Source organism: Dromaius novaehollandiae, chromosome 4, assembly GCF_036370855.1.
Source record: "Dromaius novaehollandiae isolate bDroNov1 chromosome 4, bDroNov1.hap1, whole genome shotgun sequence".
Classification (NCBI taxonomy): Eukaryota; Metazoa; Chordata; class Aves; order Casuariiformes; family Dromaiidae; genus Dromaius; species Dromaius novaehollandiae.
The window spans coordinates 11,147,612-11,169,038 of NC_088101.1; the positions used below are offsets into that span (position 1 = coordinate 11,147,612).

Genomic DNA, 21,427 nt, shown 5'->3' on the forward strand with positions numbered 1-21,427 from the left:
TTTTCCATGTATACTCAGAAACTTCTCCACACTGCTTTGGATATACAGCTCTCTGTGCCTTTCCACTCAGTGTCATCAAACCCCTGTCCTATTTTACCCTTGATCCCATACTACAACATTTACACATATGACCGGACTGGGCCAAGCCCCACCACAGGCACCAAAGGCTGTAGCCTCTGTAACACACATACCATAGCCCAAGGAGTCCGGTATCGCAAGAACTGTTCCACACGCAGGCCCTGGTCTAGCCTCTTTTTGCCTGCGGACCTGCCTCTGCTCTCTGGCGGACCCCCATGCTCCCAGCATTCACACATGGTTCTGGAGGGATGCAGCAGTGTGGACATGAGCCCGAATCTCTCTCAAACCAGTGGGTTTTGTAAGTTCTTTCAAGGATAATGGGATGTTTTCTGAAGGGTTTTCTTCACATATACTGATATGCAAGGACTTGACTTCCACGTTAACACAGAGATTTTTATGAGAAATAAAAGACAAACTTGCTGTTCAAAATTTCCAAAACTTCTGACACCTAAGTCAGAAGCTGCAGCAGCAGCACAAGGCAGGGCATGTATATTAAAATGAGACATTTTCTATCATAAATACAAGGTGCCTCTGTCAATGTCTGACTATGTATTTCCATGTCAGCTAGCAATAAAGCACAGAAAATATCATCTGGCATAAAAGAAATGGTACGTGTGTGGCAGCAGACATGTGAAGTTCCTTTTTGTAGTGTATTGTTTCTTTTTCTTTTTTTTTTCATTTGCTGTATGTGTTGCTCCAGAGCACTGTTTCAAACAGCAGTATGAGTGTTCATAAAAACACGCAAGTTAACATCTAAAGACCAAACTGTTACTAAACAAGGATTATAGAACAGTTAGCAAATAACAAAAAAACAGTGCACATTTTTAAACAAACATATTCAAATATTTTGATGACAAAGGGAATTTGGCTCATGAATGTGTAATAGTTTCTTTCAATACAAATAGATATAGTACAGAGAAGCTGGAATTCACTTGCATTATGGATAGTGTACACAATCTCCAGAAATCCTATGCTAAGCATGACAAACATACTTAAGTGATGGACAGCGAGTGCAAAAATCCTATGAAAGTACACAAAGTCTAAATCCCACTGTCCTCAGATAATATTTCACAAGTCACTGTTCAATACTAGCAACACGAATTCTGCTATAATTTTGTCTGCATGAACAGGAGTGGCAGAATTGGCCTGAGGACAACAGATGTCCCCAGGTTCTCCTGTGTCACAGGAATGACGAGCCACTTGCAGTCTGCTCCAAAGCTTAATGAAGTTGATGGAAAAATGCCCAGGATTTCAACGGGCTCTGTCCAGACTGTGTCCATATACAGTCAAATAGCCTTGAGGTCTCTCCCCCATCCAGAGGCTTTTTAAGCCTCTAATAATATTAGAACAGAGCATGTTTACATTTATGATCTGCTGTTACTGAATAGCATATGGCCTGTACCTTTCATCTTGTTCTCATGGTGGTACTTACTAGAAAATCAAATGAGAAATTCTAAGAATCCCATGGAACTCTAAAACATACAAATATCTAAATATCCTATGACTCAGATGGTACAAGTAGCCAAAGTTTGTATCCACTGAAGTCAACGAAGGTTTTACTCTAGTCTGCAGCAGGGCTTGGAGTTAGGCCAGAGCTAACTGGGAAAACCTCAGATCTCTACTTTATGGTTAATTCTCTTAAAAAGCCTTCAGTGTACACTTTAAGTAACTATGTTTCACAATGCTTAATGGTTTAAAAAACAAGCAAACTAACCCTATGCAGAATTATCCGAAATACTTCTTTCAAGACTCACCAGGCTGCAGTTCGATATAGCACCTGACTTACAAGAGTGTGCTGGAGTAGCTTAGAGTGGTATCCCACACTGGGACATCTTCCCTCTGCTTACATGAACTGAGAGGAGGTCAAATGAGTGTGAATGTGCCACAGGTAACAGAAGAAGAAAGCAAGAACAGCATGCCCTGTCTCTCCTCCCCACCCTGTGAAACCTCTTGGGGATTCCTCCCAGTGGGGGACAACTCTGCCCTTGGCAGAGCTCAGGACCAGGACAAAACTGCTCCTTGCACTCTCCCCCCACTACCTGTTCAACGGAGCCACTTGCACAGAGAAGGGATTTTCCTTGTGCATCCAGGCATTGACTTTTGGTGGAAAGAGAGGACACCTGTTTTGCGTAGGCCAAGAAGGACAGCTCTGAAAGGAACCATGCTAGACTAGAAAGAAAGGGTGAGGAGGAGCATGCGAGGCCACAGAACTCAGCCTGGCTACCCCCAAGCTTCTTGTGATTCTGCTGAGGTCATGGCAATTTCTGTGCAGATCTCAGAGCAGCAGCAGAGTGTGTTTGTGTGTGTGCGTGTGTGTGCAAGGTCGTGCCCTCTGCCTGCGTCACTGCCCATTCTTCTTTGGAACAATCAGGAAGAAACTCCTGGTGTTTCTTGGCTCCGGCACACATTTTTCATGCATAGGGGAGCACCTAGGCCATACAGAACATTTTTTGCTGCTGTAATCTTGATGGAAAAGTAGTTAGTGATGGAAGAAGGAATTTAGGAGACGGCTGAGAAGTGCCTGAGGGAAGAGAACCTTCAAACATATTTGCACATGAGAAGTCAAGAAAGTGCCACCAAAAAAGTCAAGAGAAGTATTAACAAGACAAGGGGAAAGGGCAACAGAATTTCCTGTCTTTCAGCTCCTTGGGAGTCTAGCATGCTGGCTCCTTCCAGTAAACCCAGAGAGCCTGAATACAGACTGCTCTGAGAATCACAGCAGACACTACAGAAATCATTTGTGGGCCACTGGATTTATAAAACTCCTTTTAACTGGAAAATGAGAAACCATCATGTTTTAGCCTCAGTCTAATTAGGTGTGACACCCAATTATGAGAGGGCATGATGACCTACAGGCACTGCTGTAACACAGTTAGCTTTCTGGTCTGCTTGGCGACTGGAGAAGAATCAGATGTACCTTTGGTCAATTATATCTTTTACATCAATAGTCTATGAACTATTGATAGGGGGTCTTCAATAGATAACTAGGAAAACCTGCTCTAGTGCTGGCATCTGCACTCACTTAACAGGGGTCCACATGTCCTGTAGGGAAATCAAGAGCTGTTGTTTTGGATGACATAAGCCAAGCCACACAAATTCACCCTCACATAAGGGCTATAACTAGCAGTTCCGCTTTAAAATCATAATCCTGAAATCACAACACAGCTGAACCGCAGAGGCCCTTGCAACAAGAGGTGGATCTCCTATGACTTTGCATCTTACTGGCTTCAGGAGAACTAGTCAATTGTCCCCACATACAGTTCTGGGTCTTGGACTTCATTTTGCTTTGAAGCACTCAATCCTGTTTCTTTTGACTTGTTTTACAGCATCAGGCTGGAAGTTATTGACTTGGAAGGCTCATTAAGTACACTGCCTTTCACCACGTTCAGCCGGCCTTCGTTTTCATGTTCACTGCTTACCTTGAAATTTGTGCTAGTTCTGCTCTCTGCCCCTCAGCATCCCCCTGAGAATAAGGCAGCAAGAGTAATTAGCGGAAACTCCCACTTGCAGGTTTTCATAGCCACTGCTCTACCAGCTACAGCCATCAGGTATCAAAGGATTTTTCTCCTACCCATGGACTCAGGTCTCATCCCAAGTTGAACAAAATTAGGTCCCCTGCCACAGCTGTCAGGCAGTCAGGTGACAACCATGCACTAAATTATTTTCATTGCTAAGAGAAAAATATAACCGTAAAAAGACAGGCTGGCTATTCTTCTAAACCTGTATTATTCAGTACAAGGGAAACCCTCAGCGAGTATAGACCAACACAACACGGCGGGCATCAGTAAAGTTGTATTAATTGAAGGCAGCCAAGATTGGGACCAACTCATACGTAAGTTAGTCCTGTTCATCCGGACAGGGCAATGTCCCCTTCCGAAGTCCAACTGCAGCATTTGCTTTCCCTCTCTTGCCAGCAGCTCCTGTCCCTCCCCTGCCTGTATCTACACTGACAACAAATCCCAGCCTGTCGAGCTTTAGTGCTCACATTGCCAGAGAGACAGAAAGCAGACTGAGCTGCCAGAGACCACCAAGAGCTGTACCAGCACTGCAAAAACTCTTATCCTTTTCAAGCAGAGTCCCCAGCAGCCGACAACAAACCTATGCTTTAGATGCTACAGGTTTCTGAAAAACACTAACACAGACAAGGCCACTTGGGGGCCCTCCCTGTGTTGCTCTGTCCTAATGGCATCCCTCCAATAAACACACATGCATGTGTGAGGTAGTAACCTTGATAAGAGGGGGAAAGTCACAAACTGTCAGCCAAATACTTCATGTTCTGGCCATGTGGCTTGGCCTGTCACTCAAGGTCCCCACACTGTGCCCTGCCTGCAACTGAGTCACCTCAGCCTGCTTCTCCCACCTGCGAGGTGGCTGCTGGGCTGCCTGGCCCACAGAGCAGGGACGCACTGAAGTGCCTGGATCCTCCCTGTTACATAAAGCTGGCATGGCTACCTGCTAGGCCTATTTGCTGCCCAGCAACCTTTAAACTCTGAGTTAGTATCTATTAGAGAGCTTCCTGGAATAGTGGTCATATTCAAATCTGCTGCTGGTCTCTATCGAATGACTGGTAGAAGTCAATAAAATGCAGTTCATCATGGCACTTGCCCTAACAATGGTATACAAACAGACTAAGTCTTACGTACAGGAATTATGTCAAACAAATTAACTTTGTCTGAGTTAGTCAGATGCTCTTACAAAGCATGGACCTTGTCTTCTCATGTCTCAGTCACGGTTGTTGTGCTGTTTCTCAGAAGGAGCTACTGAGAAGCATCTTTCCACAGCATCGAGTATGTGGATGACATGGGAAGGGTTCTGGGAGTTTTCCTTTTTTATTTTATTCTTTATTTCACGAAGCAACAGTGATGAAGCCCTAACGCTCCTATCCCTGGGTCATAACATGGTTCCTTGCCTTGGGAAGCTGAAAGACATGGTAGATAAATTGGCAATAGCAACAACTATCCTCTAGGTCTTCACGTCTGTAACCCCTGCACAGCAGGCGAGTGTGCTGAACTCTAGGCTCACAGACACACGGTACCTTTCCTAGACGCAAATCCTTTCAACACTGGCCGCCTCAGGCTGCTCCCAATCCCCACTGCCCCCCACACCAGTATGTCCTGGCTTGTGAGAGGCAGAGCTGAATACTTCTCTACCAGCAAGCTGTCAAACCTCAATAAGAAGCCTTGCTGATATCTTGGGAGCTATTTCAGGTCCTAAGGGCTAAATTCTGCCCAGCTAATACCAAGGCTCACTCCTTAAAGTAAAACCGTAATGTAGAAGAAAGAAGTTACTTCCCCCAAAACCTTAATGTAGAAGAAAAAACTTCTCCCACCAAGACAAACACATTCCTGAGCAAAAAATGGGTTTTTAGTGCACCAAAGTAAAGGCAGTCAAAAATTAAACCAGGAAAGTAATTGCAAGTTTAATTGTCATAAAGTTAGCAATGAAGAGCACCTAGTCTGACCCTGTCTCAGACTTGCAACATGCTTTCTTTCGATATTTTCTGTGTTTGCTTTCTAAGAGCTCTCAAATCCAGTGGAATAAAACAATGTTAGGGAAAAGCAAAAACCAACTTTGCACACATCTGCCTGTGTTTTGGGAATAATTCCCCACTCATTCAATCAGCCAATGGCAACATCATCATGCCACATTTTGGTCAGTCATAATCAGGACACACACCTTGAGGTTTGAATACCAAGTCTTCAAAGTACAGCAAACTATATTTTTGCTTTTTAAAGGAAATGACAAAATATAGGTAAAAATGTAGATAGAGAATCATTAGCAAGAAACCTGTTTGCATACTTTCACCAGGTAAATTCAAAACAAAGTCTTCATTAAAATTAGTTTTTATGTGATTCAATGCTGGGCTTGGAAGCAAAAAGATTTAGATACCTCTGATCCTTCTGTGTCAGAAGATGAGCATTTAAAATAGTTTTTACCCTAAATTGTCTTTGAGTCTTACTCAACCAATCTAACAAATGATTTTGACCAGCTGTGTAACCGGGCCTTGGTCTAGTAAGATTTCCACTGAATTCAGCAGTCCACGACCCTGCCTCAGCAAGGAGTTATCCTCTGTTCTCTTTCCAGCCTTTGGCCTCCACTGATACTTCTCATAAGTAAAAAGGCAAAATATTGGCCTACAGATGGGAAGAGAGGCAGTCACCCAGGTCTTGGATGGGTAGACCAAAAATCCAGGGCCTATACCAAACTCAGGCTTTGCGTGATTTAGATCAGGAGACTTCCCTTTTCTGTGCCTCTGTTTCCTCTTGCATTGTTTCATCTGGTCTCCTTGAAAAGAGATATTTATCTTTTCTAACTATAGATATCTAACTTAAATGTCTCACTTTGGAGCTTGACCGCCTATGCAAGCAATGGGCATACAGAACTGGGTCAAAACACCCCTCTCAATCAAAAACAGTCAGTGCCCCAGCTTCCAACTCCAGCAATCAAGTGAGACGCCTAAAAAGCTGTAAGCTCCAAGGTGCGTGCAGTGCCTCCCTCTTTGCATCTGTACAGCACATACCAAAGGTGCTCCAAGTAATACCACAAGAAACATTTTCCTGTTCTGCACAAGCCAGTGGTGTCAACTGTGCTGTGACAGCTCCTTCAGCTTGCTAAGAACTGCTTTTTACAGAGCCTGCTCTTGCTCTCATTCAATTCAGCGAGAGTAGGAGCAGCCCTAAGTCTAGTCATAGTATGAGACTTTATTACTGTCATGATTTTTAATGACTACTTACACTGAGCTTTAATCAATAGCTGCAATTCTTTAACTGTGTTACGGTGAGGGAGTCCCAAGTAATTCCCCAGATTTTTAGTGCAATAGGGACCTCTACAGGTGTTTCCCTCTTTAGAACAAGGCTAATGACATGATGCGTCTTTCACATGTCACTGCAGATGCCCTCAGAGCTCTGAAACGCAGAGCAGCCACAGAGCACTGAGCTGTACAGACTGCACTTTCAGTATCTCTGAAGGCATGTCCAGTCACTCACTCATGTCTTTGAGCTACAAAACACCTTGATACATAAGCAACAGCCATTCCATTTTAACTCCACTCCTAATTTTTCATGCTTATTTTTCAAAAGGCTGGACTCAGCTCTCCTATTGCCATGAAATAGTTCCCTTCCATGTCAGGAACCACTGAAATAAATAGGACTATTCAAGACTCTATCCACAATGGGCTAGAGTCAACTGTATATAATCTTCAGACTATTTATTTACACCACACGAACTGTCATTTTTCAAGTACTTACATTTTGTCATGATCGTTCTCTGAATAGCTCCAAAAGTATTCAAAAAGAAAAAAAAAGGCCTGTCTTCATGTCATACAAAATACAGAGTTGAGGTTAATATTCAAAAACAAACTTTTTTTTTTGGCCTTCCAACTTTCATCCTATCAACAATGGCACATTCTCTTCTTTCCTCTCTCTAAACACTGCTAGTGAGCCTACTAGCTAACCATTTCTTAACAGACCCAGAAGGTGAAGACGGACTGTTTACTGGCTACAGCACTACGAAAAGGCTTTATAAACCTGGGTTCGATATCCTGACGCCTCACATTCATGTGACCTCAATCCTTCTACGTCTTAGTTCTCCTCAGCACATCATCCCCAAAGCACTGCCTTCCTTCACAGGAATGCTCTAAAGAGAAATTCATTAAAGACTGTGAGTTTCAGGGGTAACCAGAGCTATTATGAACTTAATTACTAAATTAATTCTTTTGCAAAGTTAGACTTCCTTATGCTTGTGGGATTTTTTCCAATTGCAATGTATCTCGTGCACCGGAACACAGAACAGGTGTAAAGAATGACAGAAATGTATGAAATATTGCTCAGAGTCAAATGACTTTTTCAGGAAATGAAGAGCCACTGGCAAGTAAGCACTTTCACAGCTAGTTCTTCAGACACAACACAGTACTTATGCTCAGCCCATACACTAGTTAGCTTGTGTAGGCCATGTTAACACAAATCAGGTTTTTCTTTTAATACACACAAGCAGCAGCTGTGTTGTCATAATAAGTGTGAAGGATCAGAAACCCTGCTGTGTTATTATGCAAACCATGTTTTTGGTTACAGAGGATTAGAGAAAACCTCTGAGGGAAAACTGTCTCCTACCTGCCTGCCTGCCAGCCACCAGATCTCCTAGACCTTCTTCAGAAGCCTCTGGCACTGTCTGCCTTCGCTGACTGGCTATTGGACTAGATGGGCCAGCTCCTGCGCCTCTGCAGCTCAGACTGCTGATGCAGACATGTGAGATCACGGGCTCCGCTGCCAATGAACGGCACATCCTAGCAGGCAATAAGACCATTTTCATTGCGCACAGGGACTGTGCGTGCTCCAAACGTCAGCCACTGATCCATCTCCACCCAAGATTAAAAGCAGCATTTTTCAAGAACCACCATATTCTCCACAGCCTTGTATCCAGTCATTTTAAAAGGACCTTTTAGGGCTCAGGGAAACAACAGGCCACGCAATGCACCTCAGTAGAAAATGGAAGTCAAATTCAGAGAAGGTATCCAAGTCGCAGTCAAGCATTAGCAACAAAGTACAAGCAGATGTTGAGGGCAGATGCCAGCGAAGCGGGGCAGGGGCTGGGTGGCTTAAAAAGATAGTTTTGAGAGACGCACTGCAGGAAAACACGTCAGTTTGGCTTCCAGCAGCCAGGATTAGACACGGGGCAAGTGCTCTGTCACTCAGAGTGACAGCTCCCAGTCCTTAGTGTCTCTCTTGGCTCTAATTAGGCAGTGCCCCAACAAGCCTGATGCAGGACTGCCTTGGAGCCACACACACACACAGGGTCTCCTCATGAAATTACAGGGTTTTTTTTTTGCATGTGCAGCTATTGGGAAGAACAACTTTGTCACTCCATTTGTTAAGCCACCAGAGGAGGAGTCTGAGCCTGACAAATGAGCCGGGAAAGATGATCCTGATCCTCTGACTTGCCAGTTCTGCAGGAAATTCTACCCTGTAAGCAGCAACACACACTACTAGCCCAGTAGCATCTGTCACTTATCAAGGCAGGGCTCAGCACAGCTGACTCCACAGAGCAACCTGAGGCAGCGCAGACTTCCTCGGCAGGGTCGCTGCATGAAACAGCCAAGTGATTCATTCATGCAGTGATGCTTCAAACGCAGCTTGGGCCTGATGAAAACCCTTAAAACAGAAGTGACAGCACTCTTCTCCCTTGCAGGCTACAGCCTGTAAACACTCTGGCAAGTGATGGAGAAAGCAGTCATCTGTGTTGATGCCACCAGCTCCGGTTGCCTATGGAGATGGCAACCTGCTCGCACATCCTGCTTTAGTACCTAGAGCATACAGCACCAAGGTGGTGAGGAACGCATTTCTGAAAGCCTCAATACCACGTGAAAAAAGAAAACAGAAAAATAAAGCAAAGACTTCCTTTCTCTTCCTCCTTCCGTTCTTCCATTTTCATCTCCTTCTACACGTGTACTGTTAAAGTCCCATTCTGCATGGCATGGATTCATCTGGTATTTCACTCACTAGCTTTTCTCCAGTTTGCGTAAAAACACAGCTAACTTTCACAGGAAGCCTTTCCAGAGCTGCCTTGCACCAGAAAACAAAATGGAAAAACACCTCACAATTTTGGTGTCTGCATTTCAGGCCTCCAAACCAACCTTAAAGAAAAAGTCAGTGTGTGTTTCTCTTGGTACACAGCACCTCCTTGCTATCAGTAAGTACTTCTTGAAGCCCTGAAAAAGTTGTGTTACTGTGTCTCCTCCAAGAAACAGCCTCTTTGATGCCCAAGGACTGTTCCTCCAAAACTGAAAGCAACACTCACCACGTGAGTGTAGGAAGAGACAACTGTCTCCGGATAAGGAGACCCGACCCATACCAGAAGTTTTGTGGCTTTTTCTCCTTTAGTCTATCTAGATGTGGGAGATGGATGAGAAAAATCTCTCACCTGTGTTCTCCTAACTACCTGCACGTTTCTAATAGGTATTTCAGTGCAGTCTCTGTCAAGTATGGGTGAGCTGTGTGTGTGCATTTTAAGTAGGGTCTAATTGTTCTCTCACTACATTACATATAACACAGATTACACCAGGGCAACTACTGAAAGCTAACCTAAAAATAGGGAGAGTAGAATTTGCCTTTCAGTAGGTACGAAGTAGTGGTTCAGGAGAATGGAAAGGAACAAACGAGACAGAGATCTGAAGATTTATCTTGAGATGGAAAAAAATGAATTGGCTGAGAGCTGGGAAACCAATTCAGTGCATCTTGCAAAATGCTCATGTCAATGCATAGAGGAAAGGACTGGCACGTGTCTCCATCCGGCTCCTCACCAACAATCCTTTCAGCGTATGCACTTGCTGCTGGCTCCTATCTATTGCACAGGGAGTCCAACCACTGTGTGTCGTGTTATTATTTACTGGTATCAATCTACAGCTGAGACAACTCAGCTACTGACAAGGATGCGCCTGTGTGAGAAACCAAGTATATCAGACCACTGAAGTGCTAAATGCACATTTCCCCTTTCAAGCCCCCAGTCACTCATACACATTTCACCATTACTGTGGAAGGCTCATGAATACAAAGGTTTTTAAACAAACGACATGCATCCTTGGTTAAAGGTGAACTCACATAACAAACTCACTCGGTTTTCCAGCAAGGCACCTAAACGCAGGAGCCTACATAAACCCATACAAATTCCAAGGGTTTCTGAGGTACCTAACTGCTTCTTTCTTGTAGATGAGTAAGCAGAGCAGATATGTGTCTATAATGTCCAGTAGCTGAAATGAAAATCTCTTGGAGATAGTCTCATCAGCACTGGCAAATACTCCAAATGTCAGTGGGAAGCCACAGTCAGTGCCACAGTCTTCAGAACCAATTCTCTTCCTTCCTCTTAGGAGAGAAATGTTTTGCCTTGGTGTTTCTCCATAGGCAAGACGAAAAAACACCCCCCCCGCCAACCCTAAGTATCTAGCAAATAATCTGTCAGGCCAGGGTAGAACAAAATCCCTGTGGTCATTTCTTTCTTACTTCAGCAGTGATGTTGTGTATATACTGTGAGAATGGAGCAAAGTGAGTTTGCTTCCTGGACAGAGCTATATTGGAGTTTCATAACAAAATTTCAGCTTTCCTAGCAACTGGAGTCTTAGTCTGAAATCATGGTCCAGGAAGGCAACGTTTTGCCTGAAGGTTTTGAGACTCTGATGAGCTGCTATATGATGTAAAGGAAGAGTAAAGTTCTTTGTCAGTGAGCACACTCAATATCCATTTGGAAAAAGATGTCTAACTTCTTTGCTTGTCAAATTTGAAAGAACTTGCAATGCCCTGAGATCTCATGATCTGACTTTCCAGAAACTGTTTAATTTTTATTCTTACTTTTACGTAAGTCTCTGAGGACCATACATTTTCCCCAGTCTGAAGTGTTTTACAGTTTTGTCCATATGGCAATGAAAGCCTACACTCTGCTTAGCCCACTGGAGATACCTGCAGCATTGGAAGAGGGCTGTTGATCCAGGCACGAATGCAGCAGAACTCGTGAAAGAAGAACCCAGGTGGCTCCTTGTCAGCGTGCGATGTTCAGAAAACAATTCCCTTGTGAGACAGGTTGCGCTTTTCCACCAGAGGGAAAAATAAAGGAAAGGAGAAGGGGTGGGAGGAAGATCGGGCCAGACCATGCTGCTAGGGCTTGAAATGACTGAAAACAGCTAAAATGAATCAGTCCTTCCCTCGGCAAATATGAGCCACAGAAGAACGCTGAGAAGGCTGGAGGTATCCTCAGCTGATGCAAGCTGCTCATACAGCAACCTTTATTAAAGATAGGAAATCTTTCTTCAAAAGTGAATGGAGCCCATCAGTTCTGCAGGAGTTCCTTTATGCACTTGCTGTGCCATTCCCTTTATCTCACTTCATCAGTGAGGCTGGGATACCTGCTAGATGGCACGGGATGGCCTCTCAAGTCAGAACCTTCTCTAGTTTACAGGCAAGTTGGTAAGTGTCCCAATGCCAGGTCTTCACAATGCAGTCTCACCCACGCATACTTTGTAAGGTGATTTCAATTTTCTGCATCTAAAATGGATAATGTGACATGATTTTAATCAGACAAATCCAGAACCACAGTAGTCTGAACACAACTAAACCTAATTGCCCAGCTCATTTAAGCAGCCTCAATGAAACTCATGTTTTGGGCAGTCGCACAATTATTTTACCCCTTTGGCTAACAGGAAAGCAGAGAAACCGAGCGCCAGTTACTTTAAGATCACACAACAGATGAATAACAGTGGCAAGAAAACACTCCCGGGTCCCTGATAAAACTCCGCACAGCTTTACTCTCCACCAAAATTCAGATGAAAGTAATCAAAAGGTTACCTATCTTCCATACCTCTTTCTTACGTAGCAGTAGATGATAGCAAGTATCCCACTGGTCACTATTCCTATACCAATTCCCACAGCAATGTAGCGTTCGTAAGAATTGTGTGCATAGGAATTGAGTGTTAAGTGTTCACACCTCTCTCCATTATAACCTGCAAGGCACCTACAAAATAAATATACACCAAACAAAATTATACAGAACTTCTTTTGTTTTATATTCCAGAAATACATTTTGGACTTGATCAGTTTTAAACAATTTAGAGTGAGTCTAAAGTAGGATAGGCTCAATCTAGCGCTCAGTCAGAACCTCTTTTAACTCCACCAAGACTACCAGTTGTCCCAGTCTATCTAGTTTAAAGCTAGCTCAAGCACTACAGTCACAGCAGCAAACAGTCTAAACATACCCTCATCTGAGAGGGTGTGGACAAAGGGCACTGTGCTCTGCTGATCCTTAGCTGCTGTAACATCCGCTGTGACCAAAGCTGCCTAAAATGGACCTAGAAAATTCTAAGTATATACCAAGGTCCAGGCTTGGTATTTAAGCAGTTGCAGAATAAGGGAGTTGCAGCTGCTTTCTTTGAAGTTCCTGCCCCTTTCCCCATACCCTGTGAAAATCTAATCCTTTAACTCTAGTGCCAATTGTGACTCAAGATGCTGTCAAATCAGCGATTTAGAAAGCTGTGTATTTTCAGTCTCCCTTCCTTGGTATTACACTGACAGGGCACTACTGTCTCATTAACAGTCCAGTAACAGTACAGCACTCAAGCACATGCCAAACTTTAAGCCTGCAAGTACTTCACTGGCACTTAAAAGTTGCGTTCTGCTAAAAAGTAGTCACATTACATTAATAATGTGTAGCAAAGAAACAGTGCTACTGTTTCTACTTCTCTAAGTGTATTTATAAACAGTGTTCTTTACTTGCATATGGGTTTCCTCAGTTCACTGTGAAAAGCACAGAGCCCGTTAATACAATAGCTGTGGTGTTCTTCAAGACAGGTTTGCATAAGCTTCAAGAGCCTCGGTTGCTCTGTGTAGTCTACTGTGAAAGGGAAAGAAATGCCATGTTATATTTGGAAAGAGTCAAATCATTTGAAAATATTTTCACAATTCAAGATGGACAGATATTTACTGCAGAAAGACACTTAAAACATAGATTACTGTGATATATCTTGCAAGCCAGTTCAGACATTGCTAAGCAGAATGAGCTTGTTAAACATTCCAGCATGGCTTTAGAGAAAAAATATAAAAATTTTAAGTAAAGTACTTCCTCTTGAGGAGCATGTATAAGAAGGATTATGGAAGATTGATCCCTGCACAACATCAGCATTACCCAACCTACAATCCATCAGAACATCAATCCCCAGGAACATCAGGGGTTCAGGACACAATGATAGCATTGAAAGAGTCTCAGTATGTTTCCCAGGCTGAATTCAAATGATGGATTAATTCCTTTTTTCTTTTCCCCATCAAAGGACAAAAGACTACTGCATTTCTAATATTCCTGTCCCTTAGCTCTGCAGCTACAACTGAGCTATGAATGATGGGACTGCTCTTTTTATTTGGTCTTCATGGTCTAATGTTAACTGAGTGTTCAGTTACGTTTATAAGCACTCAAGATTCCCCAAACGGTCTCCCCATCCGAAAGCACGCAGCTCCATGACGATTCAGTTTCTAAAACTGGACAAAAATCATACGCATCCAGGTCAGTAAGCATGTTACTGTTTTGAAAGCACAGAAAATGACTAGCTTATTCCTAATCACGAAAGCTCAAATGAGAATAAAAGAAAAGTCAAAAGTGTTCTTTGGGATCTTAGATCAGTGTTATCTACTGATTGAGCAGAGCCTGAGCCCAGGAGTGATGTACCCTGGGGTGCGGAAGAAGTGCAGAGCCCAGCAAAAATGTGTCACGGGGAGCAGGGGTGGGGCAAACAAAGAGAAAGCTCAAAAGCTTCACAGTCCAAGGAGTATTTGTTTGAACTGGTCTCTCTCCTCAATTAGAGTAATCACTGATGGGGTGGAGTGTCCAAGCAATGCCCTACTATTTCAGGGGCCTGTTTCAGCGATGTCTAGAGGTGATTTCCTAACTGAGTGTATGTCACCATCAGCTTTCAGTTATGACCACAAGAAAAATAATTTCTGGCAGGAAAGCGACGATATCTGCTCAGAGTGACTAAACAATAGTGCAGTGAGCAGAAACCTTCCTTTCTGAGTAAGCACTGAATCAAGGTTCAGAGACGGAAGGACAGTTGATGAAATGATTATCAGAGATGTAAGCCTAAGGCTGTCCTGGCCTGCTGTGGTCAACTCAAGATCCCATTACACATTTCTCAGGAGTAACAACATCAATCCCCCAATTTCCTGACCAAATTCCAGTTGGAGTCATTTTATGGCAGGAGTTCCCCTGTGTGTTCTAGTAGGTAAGTTTTTCTTCCTATATGCAAGCTGCTTCAAAGAGTTGACAAGTGACGGTAAACAGCTACTCTACTCTAAACCCATACGCCTGCATTTCAGGGCACTTCACGAGTCCAGTTGTGAATCAAATGGTTTGGACACCCAAGAGGTTTGAGGCTGTCACTATTACTCAGATCACACAACATTACTTTGAAAACAGTGTGCTCTAAAAATCCGAGAGATAAATCACACCCCCAACTTGTGAAGGGACATATAGAGAATAAGAAACAATTCAAGTCTTCTTCCTGCGAAGAGTATGTGGGCTTACTCCTCTTTCTCAGAAAAAGCTACTGAGGTAGAAAAACATGCCTTCATTTAAAGAGAACTTCTTTGGGCTGAGAAAAAAGTTTGCAAGTTCCTCTTTACTCTTTGGAAAAGGCAGCCCTAAACCTAGGAACATAATGCTACACACAGTTTTGGTTTAATAATGCAGTCACAGTTCAGTCATCAAGTGGCTACACATATACACTGAAGGATGTGCTGAGACTTAGGCCCCGTCTCTATCACACACTGCAATGCAGCACAGAAATGCCTCAAACAGCTCGCAGACCAGGACTGCATGCAGCATCTCCCAACTCTGAGCTCTATGTTACCACAGCTAGATTGTCCCCAGATGCTGAAACCAGCGCAATATCTCTACTCTAAAAAGCCCTGCATTGGGCAGATGCCTTGAATCCTGTACTCCACACAGAAAAGAATCGGGGCTATGTACACGCGAGCTCTAGCATCGAGCTCTGGCACTCTTCTGGCTGACTCAGGAACACTGCAGACAAGCTCAGGAGACAGAGCTCTGCAGACATCAGCTTCAGAAAATGGGAAACGGCACATTTATAATTCCCTACGCCTCTCTTCAAACACTCATGCACCAACGGATCAGCATCACAATTTTAGCACAATGGAGGCCAAATGATGTACTACACAACAGCAAAATATAAGCATTAAACATAACCTTTTATTGTTTATTTCCTGCCACTCTGTTGCATGTACTACTCTTCTACTGGGTTCTGAAAAGAGTTCTATCGGACAGTTGAATATTTCACTGATTTCTGCCATAAGGGGAAAAAAATAAGTGAGGAATGTACAAATTTATATGTCAAAAGGTATGGACTCTCCAGCAACCTCTATCCAGGCCTCAGCTAAATGTATTCGCACTGCCAAAACATCCCTTCTGCTTCAGTTTTGATTTACTCCACTTCTGCCGAGAGATGGCAGCATTTCACCTACCTACTTCCAGAGGAAAATTTGCTTTGCATAAGTATACAAGACTTCTTCCCCTGAGTATAATCAAAATTAATATTGCCATTTGAAACCAGGGTCAGCCGAGAATAGAAGCCTGCCTAGAAAGCATTTGAGACAAACAGCTTGTCATGCAGACCACAACTGAACAACACATTCCTCCTTCACTGTTGGGCGTGAGACTTTGTCCAGTCTGGGTTGCAAGGTCAGATCTGAAATGAACACGCAAGAATCTTAGGTGCTAAGTATTTTGACATTGCAGAAGTAGAAATAATTGTCTTTTAAAGAATAGTAAGTCTTCAAAACAAAGATTTTCTATCTAACCCATTCTAAAACATAATGCTAATTCATATCACATTATCCACCTAGATACTACATAAGCTGTTGAATAAACACATCCATGTGCCCTTTCAAGTCACGTGAGGGGAAAAAAAAGCATGCTGTGTAAGCACTTGACAGTTGCCTGCAACTGAGTCATTCAAACAGATACACTTGGCAAGATCTGACATGATGATCAAAATGACAGGCGCTTGGAAACCTGCGCACGCTAAAACTGACAGACTAGTGATAAAAGGAGTAAGCCATTAAGACGGGGAGGGAAGGGGTCAGCCCCAGTTCAGGACCACCATTACGGGCCACGTGAAGGAAGTAGCTCGTGGCTACTGAACGGATCGCATTTTTCCGCAGAAAAACTAAGCCCTTCCCAGCCTTCTCAACTCCTACCTGACTATTTCACTGCAAACGCTCCCCCTTCAGCAGGAACTATGCCTTCTGTTTAGCAGAAACTATGCCCCAGGTTCTTGATCTGTGCCTTCTCAGCCCCGGTCAAGCATCCTTTCCACAACCTTTCCCCCGGCTGACCGGACAGCCTAACATTATCCTACCTCAGCACTGGCAGCAAGTAAAGCCTGTACAACATATAAAGTAAAGGAATAGATGATCATCCAGTAGATGGGAGGCAAATGGATTTACTGTTCACTGACCAGAAACTAACTGTAAATTCCATAAACTGTAATTCAGTCCCCAGAAGATTTGCAATTCTACAAAAAACTGCCAGTTCCTCCAGTGATACTTACTTGGTAATCAGTTTTCTTAGAATCCAGCATTACTGAACTTCAGTTACAAATTACAACTTATTATACACCTCACTGGTATAGAAATAGAAGCTACAAGAACAGGATATATTGATGCAGCCACTTCCTTTGGTGACCCTTTAAGCATTTTTTTTCATCTTCTTTCTGGAAATGCTGTTTCTTGTCTTTTCAGTGGCTGCATAAAAGGTCTGCCTACACATACCTTTAACAGACTGTGCAAGTACGTGCTTGAATGGGTCTGAATTTGTGTTGCTACCTCTGAGAGAGCACTCAGCTAAAAGTGCAGGCACCTAGCCGATATGCACATAGCTAGCATATGCAAATATGCTAGCATAATTGTAGATGGGACAACTGCAGACCTAGTGGTGTTCACGTAAACAAACCCCTTATTTGTTAAAATATGGCATATAACTCCTGCTTTCTAAATACAATACAAACAGACTACTTAAGGAGTCACAATGTACACTTCTATTTTGTTATATGGCTATTTGCTCTGTATGCAGCTCTGGAAGAACCACATCACAGATAAATCCACTAAGCCAGACCACAAGTCTTGTGGTAAGAAATCAAATTACTGCACTGAAAAATGATGATCTTCTTTGACTTTACACTTAGACGTGTGTGTGCGTGTGAACGTATCTGTAACACTATACCACTGTGACAAACTATGGACAGAAAAAAAGAGAACAGGATTGTTTCGAACTACGAGGAAAATAAAAAGCTTATGTATCTACTAAAAAAGCTCCTAAGACACCCTGAGATGACTTACAATTAACAGAAGATGATTTGTATGCATGTTTATATTCTTTCAAAAGTACAAAGACGTTAATAAGTATCATGGTTAAAATGCTTTCCTCCTTTACTGACCTGCCAAAACCTCAGTTCCAGATTGCACTGTTCTCCAGAAAGAAATGACACCACTAGCACCTGAAATAACATCAAAAATGCAGCTTGCAGGATAAACACAGCACTCTGGTCTCAGATCTGGGCAGGTAAATAGCTTGAGTTCACATTTCAATCAGAAAAGAAAAAGAAAAAAAAAAAGAGAAGGCTAGCATGCTGAGGAGGGCTGTGAAAGCTGTGACAGCTGAAAGCAAAACTGCAACAAAGAAACTACTGGAAAACAGTAATGAGAGGCTCATTTCAAGTTACATTTACTGCATTCTCACTTGATCGCAGAGAGATTCAGACTAAAGAGAGCTAATAGTCAGAAACCAAGCGCTAGTTAAAAGTAACAAAAATGACCATCAAAAGTGCAGAGAATCTACCCCAAGTAGCCCTAAGATACCTTTTCCCCACTTATGACTGGCTTTGGGTAAGCAGCTCTTTAGCTGGTAAGTGCTAAGCCTATTCCAGCTTTGTGACAGCTATTACCTCAGAGAGATTTTCAAGGCTCCATGAAAAAAGCAGCTCATCTCACAAATACAGCAAATACCACAATTCAACATTGTCTACATGGCAGAAGCACTATGGCAGTTATCATCAGAATAAAATCTATTACTTTTTTCAGTGACAACAGAGACAAATAGAACAAAAAAGAAATACCTTCAGTGTTGTTTTTTGTCCCATTATTCCATAATTCTGAGCTGAGGGATGAAATGGTAATAGCTGACTCTTCACTCAGTGCCCCCATTGCTGTATAATGCAAATAGATGCTTACTGTAACAGAAAAACTCAGCATGTCTATTCAAGGTTCATTTCACCCAGAAAACATGTACCCACTTAACACAATTCTGATGTAAGGCAGCAAAACAATAACAGCGCTTTTTGCAGTGTTCTCACCTCAAACCTCCTTTTGTCACAGCATAATTACAATTGTGGAGAAACAAACTGCCATTTGCAGAGTTCTAAAATACATATCCAGTCTGTTCTCAATTCTACTACCTTATGCAATTTATGACACGGGCACCTGTAATGTATTACAGACTATGTTACACCTACTTACTGGTCAAAGTAGGTTTCTTTTAAAAGAATCTAAATTATACCATATCAGTTAAAATTTCACCCAGGCTTGAAATGACTCAAATAATTCAGCTTGGTAACGTTTTCACATCTTTTTTCCCACCCCCTTCCCTTCATTTCAGGAGGAATGAGCTACTGTTCAACAAAACCGTGTATTTTATGACATGGAAAAACCTCCTCCAAACCTACCTTTCAGCAAAATATAGATTAGCATTCCAAATGCCATTGCAAGCAGCTGCTTTAATACCGTCTCAGCTCTTCTTCTCAGATGACGGGTTTGCTCTGCTTATCTGTGCTCCTGTGTTTTCTCTTGCACTTATATACCATGAAGCGTCATCTGCTGTTCTCACCAATCAAAAAAAGGTGCATCTGGCAACAACCTCAAGCCTCGAGGCAACCACACATTTATGTAGGAAACTGCTATTATCTAGCAATGGGATCAGGTTTTCTTTTGAAACCCTAGTTTCCTATTACCTGTGGGCATAATCGTGCATGCAAAGATATAGTTTTAAGGAGAGACCTGGTATCTGCCAGAGCAGATCCACAGAAAACAGCAAAACCGAAGTTAGCAAAAAACCGAAAGTTAGCAAAACCAAAAGTGATGTATTGATATGAAGGTGATCTCTCTTTCCCTGAGCAATGTAGGTCTTCCATTACTTCTAGAAGGACTATCAGCATTCAGGATGCTACTGCAGAGCTGAGGGTCCAAGGACTAGCCCCGGTTTTGCTCAGGTTCCTTCCTTGGTCCTCCCTATACTTAGTTCCCTGCCATCCAGAAGAGGAACTGCAAGAACAGCTAGTGCAAAGATTAGGACGTGATCAGACACAAAGATAACGGGCAATGTTCTCCATCTGTGACTGCCAGCAAGGCCTTTGATCACAGGCTCTGGAGAGCCCGAGGGGCATGCTAACCACTTTTCATCCAGACTTCCCGTGCATACAACATCTGAAGCAAGGTAGGCTACCAACCCTGTGCAAGGCTTGGGATTGCTGGCTGGAGCTGCGTGTGGTTGTGCAGGGCAGAAGCTGAGAGCTGGCAAAGCATGGGCACCGAGAGAGAACGCTGTCTGAAAAAGCACTGGAGGAAATTATGAGCAAGAAAATTGCTGCCTCCTACATTAAGAGATCACTTCGTTACTGCTGTCACTACACTGCCATCGGAGTTCATCCCTACTTTTTAAAGGAAGTTGGTATGCATAATTAAAACAATTGTATTTATATATAAATTTCTTTGCAGCTATAAGATATACTTGACATATATATATATTTTTTTTTAATAAACCGCCCTTCACAGCTCCAAATACTGTCTAACTTTCTTGGTCACAGGCAACTTGGAACAAGTGAAATGGTCCCTCCAAAGGGTACTGAAGTAGCCAGATATACTAGAGCAGATCATCAGAAAGGCTCAGTTCAGTAACATACAAACATAGGAACAACCCCAACATTTCCAACTCTCACCCAAGCAAAGTTAGTAACTTCACCCCAGCAACAGCCTTCGTTTTTCAACTGTGAGCTCCAGGCAGTAAAAACATTTCACAATATATTTATTTTTTTAAGCAAAATCTTCTTATAGATGCTCTAAAAACTGCTTAGCTCAATTTATACCTCTACGCTGTATTCTCCTCAGTGATCTAACCACTTCACAAGTTCAGGAAAAAACACAAGCTAGTTATGCACGTTTTAATTAAGTGTTCTCCTGTGCATGGACTGCATTCCAGGAGGCTTTTCCCTTCCTTAGGTAGCCTGAATTGTAGCATGCCAGCACCCTGATGGTGTGCAGCTTCTGTCCTCCCCACATTGACAGCAATGTTTGTGCCTACCTCGATAACCTCTGCTATCAGTCCCAAGCAGGGAGTAAGTCACATGAGCCCCGCTTTCAACACACATAAATACACAATGGGAACTTAATCCTACTTGAATCCAAGGGGTGGCTTCACCACTAGGCAACAGAGCTGGGTGCGGTATGCCTGTGAGAAGGGTTCAGTGGATGAGGCTGATCTGCCACAGGGCATCCGTCCCTGGATCAGACCTCATCAGGTTCCAGCATGAGCATGCTTTTCGCGCAGGTGACGGGCCATTCCTTCTGGCTGCCACAACGAAGAGCACATTCACACAGAGGGGTCCATCAGCTCTGAACATAGCATGCAGTCGAGTGAAACCTCAATGTCACTACCTTTGTGCAATGCTAATTCACCCATGAGGGGTGAAAAGGGAAAAAGAGCTGAACATGCACAAAAAGCTGTTTGTAGGATATGGAGGAGACCCACTCATTCAACT

At 43.0% G+C, this 21,427-nt stretch overlaps 1 protein-coding gene across 10 annotated transcripts in view; it reads right to left on the minus strand.

Annotated features, from left to right (window-relative positions):
- Nucleotides 1-450: 450 nt before the first annotated feature.
- The window catches only part of LOC112988273 (bifunctional methylenetetrahydrofolate dehydrogenase/cyclohydrolase 2, mitochondrial-like), a 61,274-nt gene continuing 40,297 nt past the window's right edge, over nucleotides 451-21,427 (minus strand). For 6 of the 10 annotated variants that reach the window (XM_064510406.1, XM_064510404.1, XM_026108656.2 and 3 more), the window contains 5 exons: nucleotides 18,734-18,823; nucleotides 18,056-18,115; nucleotides 13,326-13,446; nucleotides 12,418-12,570; nucleotides 11,384-12,104 (listed from right to left, as the gene is read on the minus strand). In XM_064510406.1, the coding sequence (XP_064366476.1) occupies nucleotides 12,050-12,104; nucleotides 12,418-12,570; nucleotides 13,326-13,446; nucleotides 18,056-18,115; nucleotides 18,734-18,823 (479 nt within the window). In that variant the 3' untranslated portion in view covers nucleotides 11,384-12,049. Of the gene's footprint in view, nucleotides 12,105-12,417; nucleotides 12,571-13,325; nucleotides 13,447-18,055; nucleotides 18,116-18,733; nucleotides 18,824-21,427 lie in introns of all 10 variants that reach the window. The other 4 variants (XM_026108651.2, XM_026108655.2, XM_026108654.2 and 1 more) reach the window with 4 other exon arrangements.